The sequence below is a fragment of the Juglans microcarpa x Juglans regia genome, chromosome 2D (genome assembly GCF_004785595.1).
Source record: "Juglans microcarpa x Juglans regia isolate MS1-56 chromosome 2D, Jm3101_v1.0, whole genome shotgun sequence".
Classification (NCBI taxonomy): domain Eukaryota; kingdom Viridiplantae; phylum Streptophyta; class Magnoliopsida; order Fagales; family Juglandaceae; genus Juglans; species Juglans microcarpa x Juglans regia.
Window position 1 is genome coordinate 5,343,934 of NC_054596.1, and position 11,151 is coordinate 5,355,084.

Sequence of the window (11,151 nt, forward strand, 5' to 3'; positions counted from 1 at the left end):
CATCTTCTCCAGATAATTTCTGACCTTTTTTTCCCTCAGTTTTTTTACTTATTCCTAAATAGTCCTATGTACTTTGATCACCTAATCTGCCAACATTTGGTTAGTGAGGAGTTGAAATGTAATTAGTAATAATCAACATTTATAACATTTCTTGCTCACGTAGGATTGTATGCATCTAATTATCGTACGTTCTAATCCCACTGAAATCATATGGCCAACATAGGACCCATGTTTCGAACAAAGATTTGAGATGTCACATAGATAAACTATATATATATATATATATATATACACTATAAACACACAAAAGGTAGTTACACTTACCTTTCAATGTTCCTTACAAACTTAGGACCATTGCACTGCTTCCATACACCTGATTTGAGAGAAACAGAATTGAGTTTATAAGGATTGAGTTTTCTGAATTGACCTTTTTGTATTCACTAAATTTTCAGAATTGAGTTTTCTGATAGGTTTTTTAATAAATTTTATGGATTTCTAGGTTTTATGGTATCAATTTCTTCATTTCTTATAAATATGAACAAAAATATGTAATGCATAGATAAGCTTATACTATAAATACATAAAAGACTGTTATACTCACTTTTCAATCTTCCTTGAAAACGTAGCACCATTGCACTGCTTGTAATGGAAGGGTTATTTGAAAAAGAATGTAAAAGAAAAAATCAAGTTACTTTTCAAAGCTTAGCACCAATGCACTGAAAGTAATAGAAGGGTTTTCTTAAACACAGTTCAATGCCTCTAGCCTTCCTACGAAATATGTCTCTTGGTGTTCAAACATTGAACCTAACTACTGCACTACCTGGCCATTCGGCTGTCTCATGTGATTATAAATTCCAAATTTATCAATGCCTATACAAAACGAACATAAAAAGTAAATTATTAAATATAATAAGTTATACTGCATATTATAGCTTACATATGATTAAAATCTACCTCCACAAATTTAATACTACATGCAATATAATATGTCATTTAATTTCTAAATTATTTTTCTTGTTTGCAGCTACCATTCCAATGCATGGATTCACAAATTCAGTAGCTGGACACGGATGATAATGGGAAATTCCTATTTAAATTCAGTTGTTGTGTTTTTTCAAATTGTAAATTATTATAATGTTTTCTATTATAATGAATACGAAAAGACAATTGCATCCACGATTTATTATTATAATAAATCTGTTTTATTAGCAAATTTAAAGATATTAATAATGAAATACAAACTGACAGAAACTACAAGAGTAGCCACAAACGAAATGTATAGGAAAATACAATTGTATCCCTGTGTTTTGTTTTCATTGCAGATTTAAATTTATTATAATTATAATAGAGGCTTAACAAATTATTACAAACGGATGGAAAGTTAATGAAAACCAGGATATTCCGTTAAAACAAGAAAATTATGTTAAAACAAGGAAATTTCATTTCATAGGCTCTTTATATATAGAGAGAGATGTATATATATATAAAACAGAAAAGCAAGTAAAAGACTGTAATAATACCCAACTACTAAGGGCATTGATGGGAAAAAATTGTCAAACATAAAGCACTGTTTTTCACTGTTTATAAGGAGATATAAATATATACTGTAACATTTTAATGTCTGCAGCTTTTAATTTCCACTCTTACTAGATAGAGTGCACTCACTGGCATGCAATTAGGTCTATGAATTATTTGTTCCACTCCCGTTTATGTCCCATTAATGATTCCAATCCCATTACCACGGCCAGTCACTCCATTCCATTCACTTTCGATGGGGATGGCGCAACAAGATCGACTGAAAATAAGATAGAATACACAATTTGCAGTACGGTCGCCAATTCTATACCCTATTTTAGATATTAACGTGGTATATCATATAATTGAAGATGACATAATTTAAAATAAAATGTAAAATTTTACCAAGAGTTATATATATATATATATATTATATCAGGAATGTTATGCATCAGTCACAATTTACTCACACACTCTATACTTATAATTTTTTTATAAGGTGTGAAGATATTTTCATAGGATGTGAGATGTTTTTCATAAGGTATGAGGTGTGGAGTAGTGAATAGTAGCTGATGAGAATAATTTTTCTATATATATAAGTTTTATTTTTCAATGTAGTATTATGTTTATAGCAGATCTCGTGGACACTGATCATGCCCTTATGAATACACTTTTCATCAACTTAGCGAACTCTATGAAAATGAATGTTAAAAAAGAGACTGATTTATGAGATAGGCCAATCAATACACAACCAAATAATTAGTGAAAGTCGTATATAATCTTAATATTCATTACCGGCCATAAGGAAAAAAAAAAAAAAAAAAAAAACCTCCAAGTGGTAATAATCCGATGCAAAATAAAAACTGAATAGTAGTTTTGAGCATATGAAATTTGTTCAGTATGAATTCTATGGCAAGAGACGCCAATTCATTTATCACATATCGTAAGGTGCTTTTTTTTCATTGAAGCGATTGAATTTTAATAAAATGTGATATTATTTTATAAATAATGAAGAATGCATTAGCCGGTAGGATAATAAATGATAAAATTTATAAATCCTAGAACTCAGAAAAAAAATCAAGAATTTTAATATAAAACAACAGTAAAATGATTATTGTATTAATATTAGAGTTGATTTCTTTAGTTGATTTTATCTTGTTCTGATTTATTAATGTATTTATCATTCTTTTCTTTTTTGGAAAGTAATGTATTTATCATTCTTGATCCGTAAAGATGGGAAATGGACTTTTGGGAGAGAAGATCCGAATCAAAGATCCAACCCAAAGTTCAAAATTAGCGATTTAACGGCCAAAGATCCCACTGTTCATCAGTACCCTTCTTTCTCGCGGTTACTTCCTCTCGTGTCCCACCCCGAATCCCAATCTCTCTCTCTCTCTGTGTTTTTGTGTGTGTCTTCATAGAGACATGATATAATGGCTGGAATCCGACTACCTCCGGAGGACCCCGAGCCCTCGTCACAGCAGAGCAGAGGTGCGGTGTGTGATCTGGTCTCCGACGACGAGCGCTCCGTGGCGGCTGACTCCTGGTCCATCAAGAGCGACTACGGCAGCACCCTCGACGACGACCAGCGCCAAACCGACGCTTCCGAAGCCCTCTCTGCCGCCAACTACCGTGCCCCCTCAGATTACAGGTCTCGTTTCTTTATTTTTCTGTAACGCTCCGTCTGGTTCGTGAGAAATTTTATTGGGAAGTAATGAGAAAATATCAAGAACACGTGAAAGGTAGGTTCTTGCATTGTTAGGGGAATTTTGTTTTCAATGTCGTTGCTTGAGTGAAAAATGCAATGATCGGTAGACCGAGTGTAAGCAAGATTTTGTAACTGTTTGCTATTTAGTTGTGCGATTTTGTTATGGAGTTCCTAAAAATGAAGGTCTCTGAATATGTTAAAACAAAAGCTGTAAGACTATGTGGTGGAACGCCAAAGTGGGGGCTAGTTTATTTGATGCGTGGCTCTGTCAAATTCATTGATTATCAATTTTGATTGATCTAATGTTAATCCGAGGAATATATGTGAATCGCCCACAACTTACAGTCGCCAAATAAACTTTTGGAATTGTTTCCCTCATATTTTAGGAGCATATGATTTGTTTAAATTGTTGAAGTCTGTGGAAGAGCTGAATATGATTTAACTTTTAGTATTTTGATGTGCATACTGAGTTTTAAATCATGTATTGTGTGTGCAGTTCTGACAAGGAGGAGGCAGATGCTGAAGAAGCAGCGCAATCAATGCTAGGCCTTCAGAGTTATTGGGATTCTGCATATGCAGATGAGTTAGTAAATTTTCGTGAGCATGGCCATGCTGGAGAAGTTTGGTAAGTGTTGATTTGTATACGTTATTCTCTTATTTTCAGGCATGGAAATCTGGAATCCATTTCGATTTTCACCGACTTTAATTTATTTTTTATAGGTAATAAGTTAATTCATTGATAGAAAGATAGGCATAGCCAAGTACACTAGGAATATACAGAAGCATACACCTATCTAGGAACTAGAAACATTTTCACTGACTTTTATTTATAACACAAAACCTAAAAACTTTCCTAACAAGGGTTTTATATTTCTAATTTTCTGTAGATGAAATCAAAGATAGGAAGGGACTCAAATAATTTTAGTTTCTATATATGTAATTAAAGTATCTGGAACATTGTTGCTATGTTATGCGATATATAGGGTTTATACTTATTTGATGACTAAAGGTATAATGAATATCGACCAAAAGAGGGTACACCTTGTGTACTTGAAGCATTAGAAACCGAGGCTCACATGAGTATAAACTTGATTGCACAAATGGATGCACATAAAGTGGCAAACATCTTCATTTCTTCACTAAGATATATTCTGGAGGTTTTATCTTAGGTCCCTGTATGATAGATGGTTTGCTTAAATGTGGTGTAAAGAACACTGAAGTGATTGGATGTACTTATTAATTTGATAGGGATAGGGCTAAAGAATGAATTTAGAAAGAATCTTATGTTCTTGTTTTTTTCTCAGTGAAAATAATCTATTTGCTTGTTTACCTATCTTTCTACAGGTTTGGAGCAGATGTCATGGAAGTTGTTGCTTCTTGGACCAAAGGCCTGTGTATTGACATTTCTCGAGGTTGCATGCTAAATCATGTTGATGATATCAAGTCTGAGCCAGCTGAGGGAGATAAATCTTTGTGTACACGGAGTGTTCTTGATATTGGAACTGGCAATGGTTTACTTCTTCAAGAACTTGCTAAGCAGGGGTATGCTTTGAAATCTGGACTGTTTTTCTGGTAATATATCTTTTTTACGTAGTGAATGCGATTGAAGTGATTTTCAGGAATTGTTCATTAAAATGACAAGAGGAGATTTTCCTGCATTTGTTTGATTTAGAATGGGTTTTCACAAAAAGAGAGTAGGGAAACAATTTGGCGACGGAGGGGAAAAATTGATGGGTAACATGTGGAGTGTAAATGCATCTGTATGTTACAAATTTCAGTCACATGTCAAGCACATTATCAATGAAGTGTCATTTTTAATGTCCATTTAAAGTGTCTGGAACATTACAAATTATTTTGAATTGTTGTGAACATTGAAAATGTCTATGTGCTCCACCCGAGGGGGAGGGAGTGGGTTTGCTTGCAGAGCATTGTCAGTCACCATTCATCCATGGCATATTCGATCAAGAAGGGGGAACTAGTCAGAGTTATTAAGCAATCTAACTACAGTAGGAAAGTTGCAGGTTGTGAAATATGCATTAACCATGTATACCCCAAATAATAGGTATGGCCAACAATTGAGACAAAATAGTTTAACTGCTTAAAGATCCAATGCCACCTAGCTTTAATCTCCTTGGTACATGCTTTACAATCAATGAAATGGCCATTTCTACAATGTTGGTCGTCTCCCCCAACATTAGACATGATCAGTCTTCTTTACTGTGTGTAACTAATGTAATACATGCTTTCCTTATTTGATGCTAGCTTATTTTTTTTTATTAGGAAGAAAAAATAATAAAAATCTCCAGACAAAGTCATGCCAATATTTTACCTTCCTAAACATTACTGTACCATCCCGTTGTCGTTTGGGATGGTCATCTTTTAGAACCCTATTTTATGTAATTGTGTTAGTTGAGTAGACGAATAAGGAAAAAAAAGTGATGGAAAATGTAGAGAGAAGAGACAAGCCAAATTCAATAGATATCAGTGTGTGCTAAACTTAAAATTCATTTTTGTATATTTCCTGTGTACTACAACAACACCTCTTTTGATCCTCAGTAAAGCGTAATTTATTTATTATTTTTTTGTTTGATTTTAACATTGATGGTTGTAGGGCATGATTCTGAAGATATAATGATGTTTTGGTTAAAGTATGAACTCATGGTCTTTCTGGATTCAGATTCTCTGATTTAACTGGTACCGACTATAGTGAAGGGGCAATTCAGCTTGCTCGAAGCCTTGCTGATCGTGATGGATTTCCCAACATTAATTTTTTGGTATGAGTAAATCTTGAGTATATTTTGGAGGCATATTTTGGAGTTATGAAGAGTAATAATTCTATGTGGAATCTTAATATCTTTAATTATTAGTGGGTTGGTAACCCCTATGGGTTGGCTCAAGTGGTAAAGGCCTTGGTCTTGGTGGTATGCTCCCTCCAAGGTCCAAGGCTCAAATCCCATTGGGTGCAAACAATCTCTAGGGGCCATTGGACTGAGGGATTTTTCCCTTGAATTACCCGAGGTGCACTTGCTGGAAACTTCTTGTTGAGAGCCTGTGCACCCCTGGGATAGTCGAGATGCTGTTCCCGGATACCTGGTGCCTGTAAAAAAAGAAATTGTTAGCGGGGTTGGTGCGATGGTTTTGCACGCCTAAGAAATGGACCTGTTTTCTCCCGTACCACATTCTTAATAGGATCTTAGCACCAGACACTTTTCCAATCTTTCAAATTTCTTTGGTGCCTTTTAGAAGGGAGGGAGGATGGGGAGAAGGTGAGGTGATGTTTATTTTCTTACTTTACCTTCCCTGCCCCTTTTCTTTCCTTCAGAGCACGTTATCACTTTTACAAATTTTATCTGCCATTTTATTGGCTGCTTGATAAACAGTTGTCTACTTCAAAAGATAAGGTTAATTAGAAGTTTGAATAATCTGGTCTGGCTTGAATTTCCGAAACAGAGAAGTCTGCAGTTTGAAATGGATCCAGTAAATCAATAGAAAACATATTATTAGCGAAAACATTTTCATTTTTCTTTAACTTCCAATACAAATACGTTTAAACCCCAAAATAATTTTTGACCTCACCAAATGAATCAATTTCTTTTGATAGGTAATCTCACCAAATGAATCATAAGTGGAACCCACACAAAAATCTTAAAAAACAATCTTACAAAACTTTTTCACTTTAAATAGATCCTACCACTTTCGCAAACAATAGAACATCTCAAAAGAGTTTTTCACAAAATTTTCAATAAGTTTCTTATGAATGCTTATAGTTTCCATTAATTTTCTTTAAAGAGACTAGATTAATGCACTGCTAAGAAGATTTACAGGGTAAATTCTTCTTTTCAATGTAATACCGTAATGGTGATGAAGTTGGGCTCCTCTCATCCTTGATCAGTGTTGTTGAAAGCATTAGGTCCCCTTTTTCTACATACCTGCCAAGTCACTTTTATGAGTAGTCTATTAGACTGTAAGAACGGAATTGTATAAATAATCAATATTCAATTGCAACTAGTTATGGATCCAACCATTTTTCCAATTGAATTACGTACTTTTTACTCAAAAATAAAAAAGCTGCATTAGCACCTGGTACTTCACAAAAAGGACATTGTGTTTGCACTTTGATTTAGGAGTTTGAAGTGCTCTCTCTTTGGTGCTTTGAGCTTTAAGCATGCCTAGGGGTGTGTTAACATTCCATTAATGGGTATTAAATAGAAATATCATAAGTTGATGTTAATTTGTAAAGAATAAAGACTGTAAATTCACAACCGTGGTATCAACAATCAAGTTGGTTCATTCAGCATGTTTTCGTGAAATACTAATTTAGGGCATCATATTGTGATTGATAACGCTAGATTAAATAAAATATTGAATGTTCTTGAGGACATTACACTTCAACCCCCTCCCCCCCCCCCCCCCCCCCCCCCCCCCCCCCCCCCCCCCCCCCCCAAAAAAAAAAAAAAAAAAAATTCTCGTGAATTATTTTAAGCTTTGATTGAAAGCTAAATTTAACTAATTCCATATGTATTTACAAGTTTGTTTATTATTGTGAAATGGATAGCCTTTATAATGCGCTGTATTTGATCTACATAAATAATGTTACCAATATGAGCGTATGTAATAAGTTGAAATCTTATAGTTGATTCTTTTCATCTAAATCTCCTGTATTGTTCTTCTCTTATTTGCTTATAAGGTTGACGATATTCTTGAATCAAAGTTGGAAAGGCAGTTTCAACTTGTCATGGACAAAGGTACTTTAGATGCCATTGGGTTGCATCCTGATGGCCCAATCAAAAGGTAACGTGTAGTTTTTTAGTTATTCTACTACTATTTTTCAAGTAAAAAGGAAGTTGTACTTATTGAACAATAGTTGTGTGAAGTTTTCATTTGATCTCCTGCCCAATATACATGGGCATTGGAATAATTGAGTTGGCGTTTTCTGATATCGCAGGATGATGTATTGGGATTCAGTATCAAGATTGGTGGCTTCTGATGGATTATTAGTAAGCACCATTGCTTTGGCTAATATTTGTTACTGGAATTGGTACCTTATAGTTTCTTTTACGTATACCATACTTTTAAACAAGCTCTCATTTTTAGGGAGATTCCCCGTTGGGAGGATCATGATTTACCTTATGTTGAGTCCTTTGTAGCTTATGTTTCCCAAGGTTTTTCATACTCCGCTGGATGTTCTTTCTTTTGTTACCGATCAAGGTGATGCTTTTGTAGGTTATCACATCATGTAACAGCACAAAAAATGAATTAATGCAAGAAGTGGAAAGTTTCAATCAGAGAAGGATTGGTGGGTCCCAGGATCCTGAGACACCTAGGGATCAAGAAGCAGGAAGAGATCCTCCATTTCAATTCCTGAGCTATGTTCGCTCATATCCAACATTCATGTTTGGTGGATCTGAGGGATCACGTGTCACCACTCTGGCATTTTTACGGAGCTAAAATTGCAAGTCCCTTTGTCTTTGTTGGATATACTTTTGGTCATATGATTTGACGCACATGGTTTTTGCTTTCCGTGTGTGTATGTGCATGGGAAGAAATGGAAAGCTACTGATGTAGAAGGTTTATTTCCTTGAGACCCTGGATTTGCTGATGAATGTGAAAGTGAGGTTTCCTCAGGCTTTAATTTGTTAGGGAACTATGTGATTGGTTGCATATGAGAATATTTCACACTAAATTTGCATTGCATTTAGCTATACATCTTAGAGCATCGTTCAGGAAGGTTTCTGAGATCAATAATAAGCTACATGTGCAGAAACCCTTGTTGGTGATATTGATTCAACAAACCTTTGTTGAACATAAACCTGGCCGAGCACATAAAATGAGAAAAAAGTGGACATTGTCTGATTGACTGTCGATCTGAATGTCAGTTTTCCATTAATTTAAGAGAGAGTCTACTTTGCTTCCCCAACTTGACACTTTTATTTGACCGCTGGTCAAATTTTTTTTTTATTTTTTATTTTTATTTAGTGATTAAGGAAGTGATTTTAAGTGTATTGGTGTATTTTTTTTTATTTTTTTAAATATATTTAAACATGTTAAAAAAATATGAAAAAAAAAGAAAAAAAAATTTTTATACCGCCCAGCGGTCAAAATAGGGTGGCATAGTAGCCGCCCCCTTAATTTAAAACCAAGTACTCTTTACTGGGAGAAGTACTCGGCCATCAGAACAGTGTAAGTGTATATTTAATAGAAATAAAGAATTAGGTTGGTGGCAAATCAGCACCCAGATCACTCTGTAATTCTTCTTATCAAGCATCATTGAACAAATTTTTAATGGCTTTTGCAGGCCAAAAAGGAAAAAGTCATAAGCTTATACGAGTCCCAAGTGCCTTATCGTTTTACGTTCTTAGAATAGTTGTTAGCATATTATATATATATATATATATATATATATAGCATGAACCAAAAGTAGCGGAATACAAGCTAGCGACCGTTAAATTGGCTATATGCAGGTCAAATAACTCCACAACTTGGGACAAAAGGAGATTGTCTTTAATAAGGTACTAAGTTAATGATAATTATTGGAGATAATCAAACAAGATTGTAAGGAAACTGGATTGATAGAAGGATAGACACTTCCTAATAAATTATAGTTTGTTCTTGTCTCAAACAAGTTGCAAGTTCACAAGGCCTTCTCAATTTTCATCAGCTTATATGAAACCAAAACTAGTTCAATATATAAATTCTTAGAAGAACAGTGACTCAAATGTGCATATCTGTTTAAAGGTTTGAAACAGTTATGAGTCACTTGACTGACTGACTGCTTGCAGATGGCATGGCAAACAAATGAGTCTGAGGACTAACTATATTCAAAGGCCCTTCCCACCAGCTCTGTAATTATTTTCTGCATCACGAGACGTCTGTAGCTTTAGAAACAGTGGAAAAGGTAGTCGTCGATGAAATTACCTTTTGTTTACATTATGAAACGGACCTACGCATGGTTCAAATCCTACCCTTTTCGGTACAAGTACAGGTTACAGCTCTAACATAATGTAAACAAAAAGCCTCTAAAGTTCTTCAGTTGCAACAACAATATGGTATGGATAAACCAAGAGATATACAATATGAGAGAGAGAGAGAGAGAGAGAGAGAGAGAGAGAGAGATTGATCTACATTCTTCTTTTTCGCAAAAATATTCCAACTTATTGAATCAAATGAAGAAAGAAGGAAACAAGGCAAAGACAGACACTGCCACCAAGACAGGTAAAACCAAGACTCCCACAAACGAAACCTACAAGCTCAAAGAACTGTGACATCTCTTTATCTCTTTTGAGTTCATAATCATATCCAGGGACATAATTCCAACCATTTTCACATTTGCAACACCGCTCGAGCCTCTCCTTGGTCTTAAGCAGCTCTATTTTGTCTCTAAGAACAGTCAAGTTTGCATCGACTATGTTACTTGATTCCCCTGCCAAGGCGAAAAGACATAACAGCAAAGTGAGATGAATATTACCTGTAAGCACGAACATTAACAACTTGGCGAGGAGAACAACAATTAATTGTAAGAATCCTAAGGAATCATTTCAATATAGTAAACAGTTATCCTTGGACTCAAGTCTCTACCTACGTGCCAAGTTACATGTTATAAAATCGAAGGAGCTGCTGAAATTTGTTCTTGTAAAAACCTCTCTTTTTGGTAGTAGCTGAAAATGACATCGATGGTGAAAGGGGAGTTACCTTCATTACTAAAGCTCTGAGCTCTTATATGCATGGCTTGAAGAGCACGGTGCTTGAGAGGCGGTTTTACTGAAACAAAGAAGGAAGGCGGACAAGAAGCCATGCTGCTTTATTTTCACACATATACTTAGATGTACTGGTTCTACAGGACAGTAGTTAACCAAAACACGGAAACTGAGAGAGTATTTCTGAGTAGTTTTCAAGATGGGAGGCGTTTCTGAGGTGCATTGCCTCAAATT

General features: G+C 34.9%; 2 protein-coding genes across 2 annotated transcripts; one reads left to right on the forward strand and one right to left on the reverse strand.

The window, feature by feature from the left end:
• Positions 1-2,759: 2,759 nt before the first annotated feature.
• On the forward strand, positions 2,760-8,862 carry LOC121248807 (EEF1A lysine methyltransferase 2-like). Its single transcript, XM_041147388.1, has 7 exons — positions 2,760-3,166; positions 3,720-3,848; positions 4,568-4,765; positions 5,901-5,997; positions 7,911-8,014; positions 8,169-8,220; positions 8,447-8,862. Exons 1-7 carry the CDS (start codon positions 2,949-2,951, stop codon positions 8,669-8,671), a joined length of 1,023 nt encoding a protein of 340 aa, XP_041003322.1. The 5' UTR covers positions 2,760-2,948; the 3' UTR covers positions 8,672-8,862.
• A 1,077-nt stretch (positions 8,863-9,939) lies between these two features.
• LOC121248808 lies at positions 9,940-11,133 on the reverse strand. The gene is made up of 2 exons (XM_041147389.1): positions 10,913-11,133; positions 9,940-10,643 (listed from the first exon to the last, which is right to left on the reverse strand). The coding sequence occupies exons 1-2, from the start codon at positions 11,013-11,015 to the stop codon at positions 10,375-10,377; spliced, it is 372 nt and encodes a 123-aa protein (XP_041003323.1). The 5' UTR covers positions 11,016-11,133; the 3' UTR covers positions 9,940-10,374.
• Positions 11,134-11,151: the final 18 nt, after the last annotated feature.